Raw genomic sequence first — 20,195 nt, 5'->3', positions numbered from 1 at the left:
TTTTTCTCTCTCTCTCTGTCTCTCTGTCTCTCTCTCTCTCTCTCTCTCTCTCTCTCTCTCTCTCTTTCTCTGTCTCTGTCTCACTCTCTCTCTCTGTCTCTCTCTCTCTCTGTCTCTTCTTTTCTCTCTCTCTCTCTCTCTCTCTCTCTCTCTCTCTCTCTCTCTCTCTCTCTCTGTCTCTCTTTCTTTCTCTGTCTCTGTTTCTATCTCTCTCTGTCTCTGTTTCTATCTCTGTCTGTCTGTCTGCCCCCCACCCCCCCGCACTGGTACCTCCCAGTCAGATGCCAAAGGAGGAATTACAGCAGCTAAGCAGAATTGCACGACTCCTCAGCAATAGGGCAAGACTCACTTCAATTCCACCAATGGACTAAAGCCTGGGGGAAAGGACCCGCGTGGGTGGCCCCCTGAGAGCTGCCGTGTCTGCTCCCTTGGGTCATCTGTGTGTCCATCCTCTCCATAGCTCCGGCCCTTGGTTCTGGTTTTGAAACAGCCGACAGACAAGCTCAGAACCCAAAGCACCTGCTGTCGGTGCGGGGAGGGGACTGAGGAAAGGCAAGATGGGGATGACGGCCACTTGTTTGGCGGCTGGGACTGGGAGAAGGCGTGTAGGTCAGCCACAGGGAGAAGCAGGGCTGGGGGTGCTTTGAGGGGGGCGAACGCAGAGGAACTTGGGTCTGTTTGTCAGAGTGGTGGATGGAATCTCTATGGAGAGAAGGGGTTGCCTGTGACTCCTGCCTCGCCATCCTGTGGACCATCACCTCCCAACGGCCCAGGCTGGCGACCTCGGTGGCAAGCTCTGAGCTCTCGCCCCTCCCCTGCCACATCCCATCCATTGTGGACTCTCATGATTTCTGACGTCATAATATTTTCCACGACCTCCTACGTACTCACGTAGCTACCAAACTCACCTTCTAATGAGTCTCCCTACTTCGAGCTTTTCCTCAACCCATTCCATCCTCCAGTCAGCAGTCAACAAACAGTTATGGAGTTATGGAGGCAGCGAGGCGGCTCAGTGGATAGAGAGCCGGATTTGGAGAACAGAGGACCTGAGTTCAAATCTGGCCTCAGATAACTCCCAGCTGTGTGACCCTAGGCAAGTCACTTGCCTAGTCCTTACCACTCTTTTACCTTGGAACTGATGCTTAGTATTGATGCTAACATAGAAGGTAAGGGTTAAAAAAAACCCCCAAACATTTATTAAACCTTTGCTATGTGCTTCTAAGTACTGGGGATGCAGAATGAGGCAAAAGTCAGTCCCTGCCTTCGAGTAGCTTACAATCTAATGGGGGAAACAACAAGCGAAATTATGTCCCGGTTAGTCATAATATTAGGATAAATAGGAAATAATTCAAAGGGTGATGGCTCTAGAGTTGAGAGAGGTCTGTCACATAGTTGCTAGATAATTCTCCTAAATCATATGTCACTGCTCTATAACCTCCAGTGGCTCCCTATTCCCTCTGAAGATCTAATATAAATATAATGGAATATAGTTCAGGGGGTGTTGATTTTATATTGAGTTATATTCCTTTTCCTTTATTCTTTTGGTTATGAGTCAAAATACTGCATGTAATTCTCCCATGCTTATATGGCTGCCTCCATCATGCTCTAATAATAATAGTAATACATCATTAACATTATAAATTAAAAATATAATTATATATAAATATATGTTAAATAAATAAAATAATAAGAATTATTATTAGGGTGCCTTGAAATAGAGTCTGTGAGGGGGAAGCCGAGCCAAGATTCTGCACCCCGACCTCTGACAAGTGGGTCTGAGAGTCTCCTGAAATGCATGCCTGGGATGCTGCGTATGTGCCAGGAGACCCCTGAGCCCACGATGCTCTCTGTATAGGTCTCCTCACACTAAGAAGTGTCACAAAGACTTCAGTCTTTGTGGCTCTCTATCTATTGAAGCATGTGCCCCCTCAAGCACCGTTATCATTACTGTTAATATTATTGAGATTGTCAAGGAGGAGGGGACCAGAGGCAGCTCTGCTAGGGAAGTCCCCATGCAGAAATGATGGGAATACCGGAGAATGGTCTGTCCAGAGGAATGTGGGGACCCCGCAGAGGTCTGACAGCTAAGACTTTCAGAGCTCCAGGTGGGTCTCCATCTGCTCAGTAGCATCCCCTGAGCTGAGAGGGTCAGGAGGAACTCACCGTGAGGGGGCCGCAACTCCGTGATGTTTTCCGTGGTCTCATCGTCCGAGTCCCCCGTGTCCACCACCTTGTACCTCGCGCTGCTCTGAGGATTGAGGACATGAGGGGCTTGCAGGGCTGCCTCTCGTTCGGCCGCCAGGTCCAGGTCCTGTTGGGCCAGGTGTGCTCGCAGCTGCCGGATTTCAAACTGGAAGATCAAGGGAAATGGATTATTGGTCCTGCATGGGTGGGTAGAGGGGAATGAGATTTGACCCATTCGGGAGGACCATCTTTGGAAGCTCTTCTCCCATGTAAGACTCACTATGATGTCGGGGAGACCTGCCCTTCCAGGAAGCCATCCTGAGACCCCAACCTTAGATACCTTGTATAAACAGCATTTATTTAGCTTGTTTTATTGCCCAGTAGAGCAGGACATTCCTATTGTCCAGCATGGTAACTTGTACACAGTAGATCCTTAATAAATGCTAGTTAAGTCAAACTGGAATTCTGACTTGGTATCAGAAGACCTGGATTTAAGCTCCAGGGCTGTAAATGTTGGGTATATCACGTACCTTGTATTAATTCTAAACCTATGGAAGATCTGAGTTCAAATTTGGCCATAGACACTCATTAGCTATGTGACCTTTGGCAAGTGACAACCTCTATTTGCCTCATTATTTGTAAAATGGGGCTAATCATAGTACCCAACTTGTGAGGATCAAATGAGATCATATAGTTTCTATATGCATGTCTATCATGCATATTTTAGAGATAATTATATAAGCATATATATAATTACATAAACATATGTAATTATATATAAAAATAAATTTTATATGTATGAAATAAATATATAATTATATAAACGCATGGACGCATGGATGGATCCCTGCAGGCATGTGTTTCCATAGTAGTGACCAAGGAAGGGAACTGGGGTCTGGGAAGTCTTAGGGGAGGAAATGGAACAACTGGGAGTCAATTGCCAATTTTTTGGTAGAAGCAATGACAGTGGTGATTTGATTACAATTCTCTTAGGAAGAGGTAAAACACAGTAGAAGACCAGGAGAAGGGCCCAAGCTGAAGAAGGACCCAGGGTTCTAGGGCAAGCCCAGGACCACACTTCTGTGGATTCTCTTTTCTCCACTGGATGGTCTTTGGGGAGATCCAGATCCACAAACTCTGTCTGCTGAAACCCAGCCTTGGGTCTGCCGTAGAGCTCAGCCCTCTTAGAACGTCCTAGTCCTCTGAAAAAAGGATGCTCTGGGAGGGCCAAGAATTCCTGATTTCAAATTCAGCCTCAGACACTTTCTAGCTGTGTGACCCTGGGTGAGTCACGTTGCTTCTGCCAACCTCAGTTTACAGTAACTGTAAAAAGAGAGGTAATAACCCTGCTTCTTGTGGTGGTTGTGAGGATCAAATTAGTGCAGCGGCTGGCACATAGTAGGCGCTTAATAAATGCTTATCCCCTTCCCTTCCCCCTTTGAGCAGGCTCATGTGCCATGGAATTTCCAGGGATGAGTAGAAGCTTTTCCTGACCATATCTTAGGTCGAGGCGATATCTAGACATCGAGGAAAAGTAGGTCCGCGCCCCCTTCCCGGCTCATCCAGGGGAGGTCTGAGCTCTAAGGCTGCCCAGGACCCAGGGGAATGCTGGCCACAGAGCTGACCAAGAGAGTTCAGAGCAGAAGTGCCTTCAGTGCCACCTAGTGGTCAAAGCGTAGACAGCGGCTCATTTTGGTCCAGCAGGTCCCCTTGCCAGCCGACTGTCCAGGCATGAAATAGCTTTCCCTCGTGCTCTGAAAAGTCCATCGTCCCCGTCTTCGGGCCTCCTCCCCCCCCCCCCCCCCAGGAGGGACGGCCCGCGTGGCCCGGGGGCTTCCACGCTTCGGCTTACATGCCTCTCCTCGCTGAGAGCCCTGGGATACGGGTGGCGGACGGCGCCCAGGGAGCTCGGTGGGACCTTGGACAGAGCAAGGAGAGCCCCGCCGGCTCGCGGCTCTGGGCGCTGCCTGCCTGGCTCTGTTCTCCAGCTACGAGAAGACGTAGGACCGAGCCACAGCCTTCAAGCCTTGCCTCTGAGCTTCAAAGCATTCTTCATTCCGTCTCCAGAGCGAGCTTTAACCTCAGCCTCGTCCCAGCCCCGACAAGAGCCGTCCCTGTATACAAACGGGCTTCCATGGAACCCTCCTTCCAGCTTTAGCCCGAGCCCTAAGCCAGAAGGCAAACTGTGCCCCAACGCTGGCCTCAGGTTTGCTCCTCCCTCTGAACAGAAAGTGAACCCCAACTCCAGCCGCAGGCCGAGTCTCCAGGCAGAGCTGACCCCGGGCTCACGGGCTGCCCCCCATCTCGGCCTCGTTTGGGTCCTAACCCTCAACCTAACCTTGAGCCTGTTCGCCCCATCTTTGGTCCGAACCCTCTCCCTGACCACCTCTTAACCAATGCTGGCTCCTCGAAGACAGTTATGGCGCCCCTCCTCCTTCCTTCCCTCCCTCCCCAATGTTCTCTTCTCCGCCCAGATAGTTTTTGGTGTCGCCCCCCAATCCTCTTCCCTCCTTGGATGTAGTTTCTGCTCTCTAACCTCAGCCAGAGGGCATCCCTCTCACAAATGGGAGCCGGGAAATCCCAGACCCTTTGGCCAAAGGCGCAACCCAGGAGGAATCCTCTGTAGAAGATTCCCGACAAGCGTTTTCTCAGCCATCTCTGCCCACGATCTCCAGTGACAAGGAATTCGCTGTCTCCCGAGACACCAAGGTGTACTTTGGACGAGCTCTCACTGTTTGACAAGCACTTATTAACTACCAACTGTGTGCCAGGCTCTGGTGAGGAGCCGAAGAGACAAAGACAAAAAAGAAATACTTTCTCTATCATTTTGATCTAGCTCTGCCCTTGGGAGGCCAAGTAGAACTAGTTTAACTTTGTTCTTCAAGACAACCCTTCAAAGAGTCTAGACAACAATGACTTCCTCCCTGCTTGGTCACAGATTTAAAGCTAGCTTTATTTTACAAAACAGTAAACAGAAACCCAGAGAGGTGATGAGACTTACCTAGCATCACACAGTGAGTATCCTAGCTGCGATTTGAACCCACACCCTCTAACTCCAATTCCAGGACTCTTAACAAAAACAACTAAACCTGTATCTTATATCTTAGAACCAATAACATGTATTAATTCCAAGGCAGAAGAGGTAAAGGCTAGGCAATGGAGGCTAAGTGACCTACCCAGAGTCACGCAGCTAGGAAATGCCTGAGACAAGATTTGAATTCAGGGCCTCCCATCTCCAGGCCTGGCTCTCAATCCCCCAGCCACCTACTTGCCTTCTTGTTTGTCTTTCTAACTTGCCAATGCATTTCCATTCAAAGGTGAGCTCCTTGAGAGCAGGGACCCTTCTGTTGCTATTTGTATCCTCCAACCTTAGCCCAGTACTTGGCATGTAGTAAGTCCTTCATTAGTGGTTTTTCATTCATTCATTCATTCATTCATTCATTCATTCATAAAATGTGTTCATAAACAAACACAACATTCCAACGGAATATGACCCAGGAGTGGACAACAAGCCAATCCCTTCCTTCATTATGGCCTTGATGCTTCCATTAATGCAGCCGAAGGTCACATTAATTTTTGGCTTCAACGTCCCTCTGCTGACTCAATCCACTATGCAATCCACTAAGGCTTCCAGGTATGAAGGGAGAAACTCTGTAGGGAAGGCAGATAACTGTACGGGAGGGTGCAACCTTCCTGCCCTGCCACCCACAATGACTAATCATCACCCTGGACTGAAAGAGAGCCATCTGTGTGGTTGGTCTCCTGATGTGGGTGGCTGGTTTGTCGATGGCAAGACTCAGTTCTTGGGTGTGCTTGTGACATAGTAGGGAAGAGTCATTGAATGAATGAATGAATGAGAATAGGGTTCAAAAATCGAGTGAAGGGGGCAGCTGGGTAGCTCAGTGGATTGAGAGCCAGGCCTAGAGACGGGAGGTCCTAGGTTCAAATCTGGCCTCAGCCACTTCCCAGCTGTGTGACCCTGGGCAAGTCACTTGACCCCCATTGCCCACCCTTACCACTCTTCTGCCTTGGAGCCAATACACAGTATTGACTCCAAGATGTAAGATAAGGGTTATATAAAAAAAATTCAAGTGAAATAGAGGACAGTCAGGCATTTGCCAAGGGAGAGGAAGAGCAAGTATGCCCATTTTATAGATGAGAAAAGGGCATGGGTAAATGGCTCTAGGGCCAAATGACAACTCTTTGTGAAGACCGGAGAAGTTATGGCCCTCGCATCATGTGCTGATCAATTCCCCTGGATCAATAGCAGCATTTAGGGAGTTGGGATGACCAAGCCCTGGAAGGAACAAGAAACTGAGCCTCTGGTAGTTTCTGTATGAGAAAAGAGGGTTTAAAGAGATGCCAAAGGACCCTGAGTCTGCATAATTAGGAGTAAGCAAGAAGCCCGCGTGAGCGTACATCTGTGAGGAGAGGTGGGGACTAGCTCGTCATTCCTGGTCTTTTTCACCCGAATCACCCGACTATGTACAGAACATTTTGGGAGCCCAAGTGTCAAAATGTACATTTATGCCTGTTCAATTTCATCTCAGATTCTGCCTAGTAAGCTGTCCTCTGGGGGAGCTTCTGGATCCTGACTGAGCCTCCCAGCATTGTGCCACTCAAAAATGTCAGCCATGCCTTCCTCTGGGTCATGGATGAAATGCCAAACCAAACAGGGCACTGAACTCAATTCAACAAGCACATGCTGAACACCTACTATGTGCCAGGTGCTAGGAACAGAGAAAGCCAAACAGCCCCAGCTCTTAAGGAGTTGACACTCCTATCATTCCACTTTGACAAGTCACGGCTCCATAAAAGGAGGCATTTGGACCAGGGCACAGAGTCACAAAATCTCAGCACTGAAAGGAACCATCCAGCCCAACCCAGGCCAGAACAATCATTCCCTCTACAAAGAGTTGCCAGACACACGTCCATCCAATTTTTGCTTGAATACCTTCAGTAAAAATTAACTCACTACCTTCTGTGTTTTTTTTTTTAAACCTTTACCTTCTGTCCTAGTATTAATACTAAGTATCGGCAACAAGACAGGAGAACTGCAAGGTTGAGGCAATTGGGGTTAAGTGACTTGCCTAAGCTAGGAAGTGTCTGAGGTCAGATTTGAACCCAAGACCCCCTGTCCAGAAGGCAGCAAAGAGGCGGGCTCTTGAGAAATAAGAGGGGTGATGGCTCAGGCTGGCCCATCTCCACAGCTCCACTAGTGACAAAGCCCAACGTTCTCCACCACACCCAGATGCCCAGACCACACTGATGGATCAGCCCATCTTGGAAATTTTGCTTTTGTCTTTCAGTGGGTTCGAAACTGGGGACCAGGAGAGATGCCTGTAGAACCATCATTCACACACATGAACATTCTGCCCAAGCAGAGCCCCATCACCTCTAGCCCAGCTCAGAGTGAGTGATTGGCTCCTGCCTCTTCACAGACAAAGCCACAGATGGCTTGGCACGGGGGAGCCGGGAGGGAAGAAGGTGCCACGCTGGACCAAGACTTACGGTGGGCACTCCCAGCCATCTCTGCCATCTCTGCCACCACAGAAGTGTGTGTGTGTGTTTTGGGGGGAAGGTTCCCATTCCAAGCCAAGCTAATGGCTTCCCCGGGCACTCAGCGCCATTTGTTATTTATAAGAAGTAAATAATCTAAGCAGCCATGGTCTAAGGAGAGGGGCGAGTGGCAAACAGCTAACAAGATCTGAGCACACACACACACACACACACACACACACACACACACACTCACACACGGAGTCCAGGAGACATTCGCCTTAGCAGCTATACTCAAACGCCTTCCATTTTTATGGCTGAGCTTTGGCTTCCAGGATCAGAAGAATAACTGAAATGTCTCTTGTGTTTCAGAGACAGAGACTAGAGAGCTGGCCTCCAAGCCAGGGGCACCCGGGCTCCCGAAGTCCTCCCTCTGACCCAGCCCAGCTAGGAGGGGACCTCCTCGAGCCCATGACAATTCTTTAAGCCTCCAGATTGCCGAGATAGGGCTGATCTCCATTGGCAGAGGGAGTTCCTTCCCCCAGGAATTCCTTCTGTCAATGAAATCACAGGTCCAGACTCTATTCCTCTAACGTTCATAATTTTATCTTGTTGGAGCCTTCCCGTGGCCCAGGGAGCTAAGTTCTGCAGGTATTTTATTATTATTATTATTTTATGATTATTCGTTTGGTCTGGACCTAGGATTTCTTCGGTGTAGAGTGTCCAGTAAGGAAATGCCCTCTGTCTGTCTATGTCAATGTTCCTCTTGTCCAACTCAAGTCTTCCAGAGTTGCCTGGGCCACCGAGGAGTCCTTCCCAGCCTTCCTTAATCTTAGTGTCTTCCCTCTAGCCCCAATTTATTTTGTCTAGATCTTGTTTGTTTGGAGATGTTTCCATGTCATCCCCCAATTAGACTGGGAGCTCCTTGAGCGCAGGGGATGATTATTTTTCCCGGCACAAACCCTTCGTGTCTTCTAAAATTCAGCAATATTTTCAGAGAAAGGCCAGTTTGCTCCACCGTGCACCCAGGACGGGTTCCAGAGTGAGCCTTCAGTACATAGGTGTGGAGTGACTCCTTGGCACTGGGTCCAACTGTGCATCTTCATGTGATGGGCCCCGAATTTATCTTAATGGCAAACAGGAGGAGAAACATAGAACATCAGAAGGAAGACTGAGGGGCAGCTGGGTGGCTCAGTGGATGGAGAACCAGGCCTGGAGATGGGAGGTCCTGGGTTGCAATTTGGCCTCAAACACTTCCTAGCTGTGTGACCCTGGGCAAGTCACTTAACACCAATTGCCTAGCCCTTCCTGCTCTTCTGCTTTGGAACCAACACTTCCTATCCATTCTAAGACAAGATAAGAGTTTAAAAAAAAGAAGGAAGACTGACCCAGAGGACCTGGGTTCAAAACCCACCACTAACAACATCAATGCAACCAGAAGACACGTTCCTTAACCTCTCAGGGTCTGGACTCGATGGCCTCGGAGAGCCCTTCCAGCTCAGTGCCTGTGATCTGGACTTGGAGAAATACAAATGGATTCCAAGGGCTGGGTGGGCAAGGAGTCTCCAACACAGAGACCTGGGAAAGCTTTCTCCCCTTGGGACGATGAGTGTGTGTGTGTGTGTGTGTGTGTGTGTGTCTGTGAGTGTGTGAGAGAGTATGTGAGAGTGTGTATGAGTGTGAGAGTGTGTGTGTGAGAGTATGTGTGTGTGTGAGAGAGAGAGAGAGTGTGTGTGTGTGTGTGTGAGAGAGAGAGAGAGAGAGAGAGAGAGAGAGAGAGTGTGTGTGTGTGTGGATTCTGCCCAATTCCACAGCAAACATGGCTTATCTATGTCAATAGAGCATCAGAGGAAGCAGGGGGGAAGATACAAGTCTCGCTGCCCCCAGGGTGCTTAGAGGCTGCTCTTGGGGGCTGCTCCCTTTTTCTTTTTTGTGTTGTCACTTGGTGAAACCAATGTACCCCTTCTCCGAATGTCTTTAAACGTCTCTAAATGCATCAAAGAAAACACTCAGGATTCCAAGGAAAACTGATGAAATGGAAAATAGCGCCTATTTTTCCCATCCGTGTTCCCCAACCCCCTGAAGTCTATCTGTGGGTCACTCAGAGGTGTGTGGACCCCACGGTCACAATGCCTCCAAGTTTCAGCAAGGTGGCTGGGAAGCAGGATTCAGGGTTGTGGAGAGGAGAGATTTGGACATCAAAGGACCTGAGTTTGAATCTTGAGGATGTTCTTTGAAGGACCCGGAGGGAGGGTGAACTTTGGTTTCTTTCTCTGTGGAATGAAGGGGGATGTACTGGGTGACCTCTAGGGATTCCTGCCAGCTCTATGTCCTCCTGCTCTTCAGGCTTGGTTATCTGTGAGGGAAAGCTCCTTGCGGGCAGGGGCTGTGATGTGTGTCACCATTGTGCACCCAGGACTGCCCTGGGACCTTGAGCACAGTGGCTGAGTGAGGGATGTTTTTTGAAATGGAAGATTTGAACTCAGGACCTCCTGTCTCTAGGCATGGCTCTCTGTCCACTAGCCACCCAGCTGCTCCTGCACCCAACCTGGCTCCTTAGCCACTGGACCTCTCAAAGCATTCATTAGATCAGGGTGTGCTTGAAAGAAAAACATCTCCCTAACTGGGTTTCAATAGGATGGTTTCCCTTGTCACCGTACAGACATAAAATACACTTTATACATTTTCAGCATCATTCTGGAGAAGGAGTTCAGAGTTTTGCCAGTCTATAAAGGGTGCTGGGCCAAAAAAAGGCTCATTTCTGTCTTACAGTATAAATGGCTAATTAGAGAAGTTCTAAAACTCGGGCCAGGCAAAGGAGCCGCTTACCCAAAGCGGAAGGCATAGGATGGAGCCAGGGAAAGACCCCGAGGACTTTTTGTAAGCCCAGACATTGGGGCTTAAATCCTTGTTTTCTGTCTTAGTAACACTCTAAGACAAAGGGCAAGGGCTAGGCAATGGGGGTTAAGTGACTTGCCCAGGGTCATACAGGTAGAAAGTATCTGAGGCCAGATTGGAACCCAGGCCTTCCTGATTCCAGGCTGGCACTCTGTCCAACATGAGGATGGAGATGCAGGTTTGGGGTGAATTCTGACCATTATCAGCCATGGACCAGAGGCAAATGATTCGGTGGAATATGATGCCTCGGAGGGGCCTTCCAGATCCAGTTCTAAGATCCCAGGATAAGAATCAGCGTAAAAGGGATGAAATCACAAAGCCTGGAAGCCCTGAAGTCAACACCATTATGATGCTCTTGTCTTGGATGCTCCAGGATGCCTGGGATAGTGCCAAGGACATTGCAGGGCAGACTGGAAAGAACTTGGTGAGCCTTCTGCCTTTTCTTGCCCAGAACTGGGTCTCCAGGCACTTCCTGTGGGCTCTTCACCATGCATGGGGCTCTCTCTCTCTATTTCCATCTCTCCTTTATGTGTTGGCTTCCTCCAGAAGAATGTATGCTCCTTGAGGGCAGGGGCCTCTCGCTCTCATAAATATACACACAACATGCATGTACACATACAAGCACATCAATATACATATGTGCATAAACATGTATGATGTATTAATATCTCTCCAGTGCCTGGCACATAGCTTAATAAATGTCCTCTCTTTTCCACTTTCCTCTCTCTCTCTCTCTCTTTCTCTGGCTCTCTCCTCTCCTCTCTCTCTCTGTCTGGCTCTCTCCTCTCTCTCTCTCTCTCTCTCTCTGGCTCTCCATATCTCTCTCTCTCTCTCTCTCTCTCTCTCTCTCTCTGCTCCTCCTCCTCCTCTCTTTCTCTCTTCTTCTCTCTCTTCCCTCTCCCTCTCCCTCTCTCTCTTTCTCCTCAATACCTTTCTATCTTCCCTTTTTCTCTCCCTTTTTTCTCTCATTAGATGATTATTAAAAATGGTGGGCATATCCCTTCTCCCGTCTGATCCTTCCTTTCCTTTCCAGCTATACCATTCCATGATGCAGTTGGGTGCACGGCCATTTCCTCCTGCTCTTTCTGTCCTGTGGCTCAGCTGGTCCTTTGGTCCTGTCCTATTTTCAGCTATAACAACAGCGAGAGCTCCCATGTATAAAGCCCTTTACAGTTTGTAAAGCTCTACAGTTGTTATCCCGTTTACCCTGGCAGGTAGGTGCTGTCACAAACATCTACATTTTATAAATAGGGAAACAGGCTCAGAAAAGGTTAAGAGCACTGACCCAGGGATACAGAGCTGGGATCTGATGGGAGATTTGAACCCAAATCTTTCCTGACAGTCGGTTCAATGCTCTATCTACTAAGCCACACTGGAGATCCCAATAGGACATGCATTATAGTGGGAGGGATGCTGCAGAGAAGATTCCCCGAGTGTTTTCCTCCACTCCATGTAGTTGTGCTGAATGTCTGGCAAAAAGTAGGTGCTTTATAAATGCATGTTGACTGACTGCCTTCCTCCAGACCAAGTGGAATAGACAGGGTTGTGCAGAAGGGAAAAGAACTGAACTGGGAGTCAGGAAAGCTGGGTTGGAGTTCTTTTCTAGGGGTGTCATGTCACATCTTTGAGCCTCAGTTTTTGCCTTAGTTTCTTCTTCTGTAAAATGGGTATACTCTTCGCTGTATCTGGCTCTCGGGTGGGTTATGAGGATCAAATGGGCTAATGGCTATGGAAGGATCTTGTAACCACAAATCACTACTCAAGGCCAAGTGACATTAATAGGGATCCTTCGACTCTGGATGACCTGGCTGGGTATACCGGGGGAATGAGAACCCCTCAAAGACGCCTCTGGCAACTCTCCAGGGCCAAAGAAGTTAGAGAATACTTTCTGATCTGCATTGTCGGTGCTACTTGTGTGACCCTGAGCCAGTCACTTAGCCTCTGTTTGCCTCGGTTTCCTCATCTGTAAAATGGGGATGATCACAGCCCCCACGTCCTGGGGCTCTGAGGATATTTGTAAAGCACTTAGCATTGTGCCTGGTCTGTTATAAGCCCTCCAGAAATGTTAGTTATTATTATTGTAGAATGAGAATATGTCCGACGGGGAGAGGAAAAAGGATTTCACTCAGTTTTGCTGGGTGAGGAGCAAAACCTGAGGCCACACTGGAAGTGGATCACAAAGTATCTGCTCTTGGCAAACTGGGCTATTGGAAAAGCACCCCCGAACCACAGACTTGGGAAGAATTAAGGTGCAGTCAAAGCCCCACTTACTGCAATCCATTAGCCAATTATTTATAAACAGACAGAACGACAGGGTCCCCTGCGGATCCACAGGGAGGCCCCCCTCGTCATTAGCAGAGTGAATGGAGGTGCCGCCCGTCCTGGCGCGAGCCGGACTCCACGCATCTGCCCGAGGAGCCTCGGAGGAGGAGGAGGAGGAGATAAATGCACTGAGCACTTCTCCTTAATGGGCCGGCCGGCCAGCGTAATTGACGTGGCCTTGGATGGATCGATGGACACTTTGGCGAGAGGCTTCATCGCATCTAATGGAGGAGCCGTCATTTCTGCTCCATCCTCTCAGGGCCGGCTACGCAGACGATCCAGCCCGAAAATTCATCTGCCGCTGGGACGCCATCCAATGTTTATTTCCATTACTTTCGCCATTGTTGGGAACAATAAAAAAATCAAGGGATAGTTGCAAACTAATGATTTACAAGCAGGGTGAAGTGGAGGCCGACCTTGGCCACTTTCCATGCACTAGCGAGATGACTGGGAGTTGGATATAAATTTAAATTATTGCAAAAGGATAGCATAAGTTATTCCTCTGATAGCTAATTTTATCAGCTAAAGAGGCATGTCATTAAAGCTATCAGCTGTTTTACAAATCACTCCCCAAGTTAAAAAACTCGACTTCCCCTAGTTGAGCTTCTAATGATTAGGTGGATGAATTCCAGTTCACTTCACCAATATCTATTAAGTACCTACTATGTGCAAGGACTATGGGCACCTAAGCACCTACTATGTGCAAGGACTATGGGCACCTAAGCACCTACTAGGTGCAAGGACCTAGGCTGGTTGGGGGGGATACGAAGCAGAAAGATGGCACCTAAAGGTCCCTGATCTTTAGGAGTCTAAGGGAATGGGAGATGGAACACATTCATACATAAGTATAAAATGAAATGAAAGGGTTGGACTAGATGGCTTCTTAAGTACCCTTTAGATAGTGGAAAGAGCACTGATCTGGAGTGAGAGGAACTGAGTTCAAATCCCACCTCTGACAACGACCACCGGTGTGACTTTATGTTCCTGGGTTTTTGTTTCTTCCTCTATAAAAAGAGGAGTTTGAACAGATGGTTCTTGAGGTTTCTCCTAATTAACGATCAAAGATATCATGAATGGAGTTGTCTAGTTGGCCAACCAAATGAAGGCGCCATCTTAGCTAGCTGATGGGGTCTGCTATTCCAAACACAATATTAACAAATATTGATGAAGTGGACTTGAATTCAATGTGGAGAATTGCCAAAAGCACCCTAGGAAAATCAAGGAGGGGGACATCTCTTTCAACTGGAGTGTAGGGAGGAAGAACCAATAAAGCTTTCAAGACAAAATGGTTCAGGCCTAGAGACAGGAGGTCCTAGGTTCAAACCCGGCCTCAGCCACTTCCCAGCTGTGTGACCCTGGGCAAGTCACTTGACCCCCATTGCCCACCCTTACCACTCTTCCACCTATGAGACAATACACCGAAGTACAAGGGTTAAAAAAAAAAAAGACAAAATGGTGCCCAGGGAGAGCTTTGAAAGATTTCCAATTTGAGTCTTGGGACATCCATCAGAAGCCCTATTCTGCCCACTCCCCTAGCTGTCGGTACCAGGAATGAACAATTTCCCTCTCCCTCAAGAGAGCTTCCTAATAATAATAGTACCAACAGCTAGCATTTATAGACTACTTTAAGGTTTGTAAAATGGTCTCATTTTGCCTTTATAACAACCTGGGAGGTGGGTGCTATAATGATCTCCATTTTACAGATGAGGAAATTGAGGCAGACAATGGCTAAGTGACTTGCCCAGGGGATTTTTTTTTATTTCCTTGAAGAGAGGCTGTGTGTGACTCTCTGGAAGGATGTAAGCTGCTTGAAGGCAGACCCTCTTTTGTTTTGGTCCTTGTGTCTCCCCGTCCCAACAAACAGAAAAGTTGGAGGTCAGTCTGTGCATGCAGAAAGCACTGGCCCTGGGATTCCTTCCTGACAAATGGACCAAAGGAATCACTGGCAAGCCAGGTGTCTGTCTGCCTTGGGTCCTCGGCTGCTTCTCCTTTCCAGGCTTTCTGATGGTCTTGTTCAATCTCCCTCTCCATGTGGAGGGGTTCCAAGCTGATCAATATCCTCCCCCAAATCTGGCATCCAGAATGATCTACACAGCTCTCATCACTATTCTCAGGGTCTTAGAGCTCAAGCTCTAGGGGCTCTCTAAGGCCATTTAGTCTGATCCCCTTATTTTACAGAAGGGGGGAGGGAGGGAATCATTTCAAAAACTTGTTTAAGGTCACGTAGAGAATGAAAAACTTCAGAGGTGGGATTTGAACTCAGATTGCTGTCTCTGTCTGTCTCCCCTCCCTTGTTCCAAATATTCTCTAAAGGCAAGGGGTGATCACGGTTCTCATCTGGGATGCTGTGATATTATGTTAGTGCTCTTGGTGGCTTCATCAAATATTGGCTCATGTTGACTCATAGTGTCATTGGATCTCCAGTTCTGTTTCATGAAAACTGTTGGGCACAAGATCCTCCAGGCCTTGGCACGAGCTAGGCACATGGGGGAGAATCTACTTTTTTACTTTTGACTCTGTTCTTACCAACTATGCCTCTATTCCAGTGAATCCTGAATTAATTGCCCACATGATCTATTCTAGGAGCATTCAAGGGACTATGGGATTTGTTGCCCTATGGGCTTAGTTCATCAGTCACACCAGTCACTGGACCAGTTAATGGGTCCACTTGGGATCTGTGGCACAGCTATGGCATTCGCTGCTGTTTTTGGCGACCACAAAGGAGCACAGTTTTAGCCCTGGAAGAGACCATCTGGTCCACATTCTTCATTTTACAGATGAGCAAACCAAGCCCACAGAAGCACAGTGCGACCTCGAGATTCAAGATCAGGTTCTCTTTCTGCCACGACATCATGTTTCCTCTCCCAAGGCTAAATCGATCAACGCTGCCAGCTCTGCTGGTATCATCCAGCTCTTTCTGGCCGGAGGCACAGCTGGGAGGGGGCTGGTACATATGGGATGGGGCTACTTCCCAGCCTTTTCCAACTGTTCATTGATTCTTCCCATCTGTCCTCCCTGTCCTCCGAGAGAGATTTAAAGGTTTACAAAGCACTTCACGTACATGGTCTCTGCTGAGTCTTGGAACCAGCCTTGTGGGTCGGGAATGACTGTCTCCATTTTATAATTGAGGTAACTGAGAGTCAGAGAGATTAAATCACTCTCCCAGGGTTGTGCAGTCTGTAGCAGCACTCAAATTCAAACCCAAGTTTTTGACTTGAAAAGGCAGCTGCTAGGTGGTGCAGTGGATAGGGTGGCAGACCTGGAATCAGGAAGATCTGAGTTCAAATCTGGCCTTGCCAGCCGTGTGACCTGGGCAAGACACTTAACCTTGGCTGCCTCAGTTTCCTTATCTGTAAAATGAATGGGTTGGACTGGACGGCCTGTGAGATTTCTTCTAGCTGGACACCCCTGACCTTTCTTAATAGTGCCAGCTCTTTATAAATCACCCAACTGCCTCTTACCATTGTTATTCTTACAAGGATCATCCAATTGGTATTTTATCAAGTGTCTACTATTGGCTAGGCACTCAGGATGTAGAGAAAACAAAAAAGTCTGCCCTGGAGGAGCTTGCCTTCAACTAGGGGCAGGGGGACATCCATGGAAACAGACAACATAGACGTGAGAATTTGAAGCCAGTGAGAGCATCATCAGAGAAGGCTTCCCAAAGGAGGTGGCGTAGGAGCTGAGCTTTGAAGTTGAGGACTTCATCACCTCCCACCCAGATTACTGTGCCAGCCTCCTGAGCCTTCATCCTGCCTCGAGTCTCTCCCCACTTCAGGCCATCCTCCATAAGGTGGACAAAATGACTTGCTTTGAGCTGAGATCTGACTAAGTGACTTCCTGGAGTTTCCAGGGTAGGACATAAGCCTTACGTAGCCTGAGCCCCCAAGCTACCTCTCCAGCCTCACCGGACTCAAGCCCCCTCCCCACATTGTGCTGCCCAGCCAGTCTGGCCCTCTCTATGTTCTTCAGCCATGACACTCCACCTCTAGTCTTCATGCCTTTTTCTGGTCCTCTTCACTCTGGGGACTCGCTCCCTTCTGACCCTGACCTCCGAGAATCCCTCTTTTCCTTTAAGATGCAGCTTGGACACTGTCTTCTGCTTCTTCCAATCGCTAGTGCCCGTCCTCTCCCTGATAACCTATGATTTAACTGCTATTTAACACATTTTCCTGTGTTAATTCATTTTGATACTGAGTTTGCCCCAACAACGGGACATGGCAGCCAAGAGAAGGGGGTGTGACGTCGTGCTGTATTTCTGCTGTTCTTCGGGCTCCTTCCCATCGGCCTCCAGCCATGTTCTGGACTCCTTTATTCTAAAAACTTCTCTCGATGGCCCCATCTTGCTAACATTTCTTGCCTCAACAGGCCATCTTCTCTAAAGAGGAATTTCCCATCCTTTCTCCTTCTTCCTTTGCATTGTTCCTCTCCGCACTCTCCGTAACCCTTTACTCTGCTGAGTCTCCACTCTTGAAGGTCTTCCTTCCCAGCTGCCAAAGCCAAGGCTGGTTTTCAGTGGAGCCCCCTACTTCAAAGTCTAATTTTGAAAAATAGTATCTCCTCTTCTCTCCAGACCCACTCCCTCACAGGCCAGGGGGGTGGGTGTCGTTGGACAGAGGGCACAGCTTTTCTTAATTTTGTGTAAAAAGATGGTGATAGATTCTTCATGTGTGAGACGGGATAGTTTCATGGAAAGAGCGCTTGATTTTTGAGTCAGAACTTTAGTTTTTCTCATCTGTAAAATGGGGTCAATATCTTTTTCCTAACCTACTTCCCGGATGGTCTCGAGAAACAAGTAGGATAATGGATACAAGGGATTTAGAAAGCCAGAGAGACTTGATGTGTGAAGGGACAGAGGATGATATCTTCCCAACTGGCTCCATTTCCACCTGGAGAGGCTATCATCCTTCTGGTACACCCTGGCAGACAGTCTTTGGGGGTTGCCTTACTGGAGGAAATTCTTGCCCAGTTGACCAATTCTCTTAGTACTTAGCTAATCCAGATCTCCTATGACCTGGACTTGGGCCTGGACTTGAATTCTTGGCTTGGTAGGACCAACTGGAGTTGGACTTCTGTTATACTGGCATCACCACCAAGACCCACTGGAGTCACTTCCATGGCACAAGGAAGGCTTCACGAAATTACTGCTATCAGTTGGTCTAAGCCTGTGATTTCACTGCTGGGGGCTGGCAGCAGTGACGGGAAGAAACATTCATTAAGCACCTACTTTGTGCCAGGCTGATTGAGGTGCTTCTCTCCTCCCTCCCAATTCAATAGTATTTCAGGGTTCCCCACTTGGGCTTCTTAGACACTGCAGCTCTCAGAGCGTAGGTGACCCCTGCTCTATGTGACCCTGGCTGGCATTTCCCAGCATTCCCATTTCCCCATCTCCTAACCCAAATGGAAGGAGGATGAGTAGTCCTTTGAGGGGGTTGCTTTTATAATTATTATTGTTGTCTTAACCTTGTCTTTTTCTATGGGGCTCAGATAAAAATGAGACAAACCTCCACCTTCTCAGAAAATCATAGAATAGCAGAATTTGAGAGTTGGAAGGAACTTTAGTACAATCTATACACACACACACAGACACACACACACACACACACACACACACAATTCTTCTTCCTCCTCCTCCTCCTCTCTCCTTCTTCCTCCTCCTCCTTTTTCCTCTTTTTTCCTCTTTCTCCTCCTCCTCCTCCTCTTTTCTTCCTCCTCCTCCTCTTTCCTACCCCCTCTTCCTCCTTCCTCTTCCTCTTCCTCCTTCTCTTCTTCCATCCTTGTTATCATCGCTGCTACTAGTACCACTACTCTTCCTCCTGCTATTACTACCACAGACACGTTTTCTGAGGCTCCTCCATCAAGGCAGAATATAACCCAGAAGCAGTCTTGCCAATTTTCTCCTTTTCTGCCTCTTCCAAGATGAGCTGGGCCTTGAGTGTTTTTTAAATTATGAAGGTTTGTTCCCATTTATTGCCTTTCCAGATGTCACTCTTTAGGGAAAACCTGTCTTTCTTTATTGGCTCTTTCCTGAGTAGATTCTATACAATTTGCCTCTGCTTGAAATATGCCCACGTAGCTAAAGACCACAGAATTACTGCTTGACAGAGCCAGAAGGGTCCTTAGTGAGACAGAACAGAATCTCTAAAATCGCTGCACCTGGATTTAAATCTCATCTCCGATGTCTACTTACCTGTAAGACTTTGTCCAAGTCGCTTCACCTCATCGAGACTCAGTTTCTCCATTTATATCATTTGGACTAGATGGTCCCTTAGATAGAGCTCTCTGACCTGTGTGATCTAGAGATCTGATGGCCACTGGCACACGAGAAAGCTCAGCCTCAGAGAGGAGAAGGGCTTTTCTCAAGGTCATACAGCTCATAAATGGCAGAGTAAGAATTCGAACCCAGGTCTCCTGACTCCAAGCCCAGGGCTTTTCCTTCTACACCACATCAAAAGAAAAGATAGCCGAGAACAAGGGCCAGGAGGGAGGTGTCTGGATTGGAGATATCTCAGACATGTTGGGAGATTCTCTTCTTATAGCTATTTGTGCCACGAATGTGACTTTACTCGAGCTGACAACCTGTTCCCTGCAGAATTCTGAAGCTGTTAATTTATGGAGGGAAGATGCGATCCTTGTGGCGACATCTCCTCCGCTGTGCATGGCAGCAAATGAGGCTGTTTACCTCGAATGGTAGCTCAGACCGACATCTGCTTGGCCCCAATTCAAGGCCTCTCCAGACTGGGGGAATTTATGATCCGCTGTTTGCTGCTAGGACATGCTGTGTACATCCGTCCTTGGCTGCCTCCAAGGGCTGCGGTTTCAGCAGCTCCGGGCTCCCCCTACCGTCTTCCGGAGCTCCAGAGGCTGAAAACACACAGACTTCTGGGGCCAGACCTCAGGGGATGAACCCCCATCATGGCTGCGCTGTCCTCGGATGAGACACTCACACTGGGAGGCTCTGGCTGACTCCTGACGCCACGCCAGTGGAGGCAGAATGGTTCAGGGTCTTTGCTCTGCTCCAAAGAGCCCTGGAGACACCCTCCACCCCACCCCAGTCACTTTGAGTCTGAGATGAGTCCTCAAGGACACATAAGACTTTGGAGTCAGAAGTCTAGTCTAACCTGATCTTCTTTAGTCTAACCATTCCCTTATACAGATGAGAAAACTGAGGTTGAGAGAGAGACACACACAGAGATAGAGACAGAGAGAGAGAGAGAGAGAGAGAGAGAGAGAGAGAGAGAGAGAGAGAGAGAGAGAGAGAGAAAGAGAAAGAGAAAGAGAGAGAGAGAGAG

General features: G+C 48.3%; 1 protein-coding gene across 1 annotated transcript in view; it reads right to left on the bottom strand.

Annotated features, from left to right (window-relative positions):
* Window positions 1-20,195, bottom strand: part of TMEM266 (transmembrane protein 266) — a 181,615-nt gene that overhangs the window by 19,412 nt on the left and 142,008 nt on the right. Inside the window, exon 5 of the mRNA XM_044660292.1 lies at window positions 2,164-2,350. Coding sequence (XP_044516227.1) covers window positions 2,164-2,350 — 187 coding nt within the window. The remainder of the gene's footprint in view (window positions 1-2,163; window positions 2,351-20,195) is intronic.

Source organism: Gracilinanus agilis, chromosome 2 (assembly GCF_016433145.1).
Source record: "Gracilinanus agilis isolate LMUSP501 chromosome 2, AgileGrace, whole genome shotgun sequence".
NCBI classification, from domain to species: domain Eukaryota; kingdom Metazoa; phylum Chordata; class Mammalia; order Didelphimorphia; family Didelphidae; genus Gracilinanus; species Gracilinanus agilis.
The sequence above is the reverse complement of the archived record's forward strand: the minus strand, read 5'-3'. Positions and strand labels throughout refer to the sequence as shown.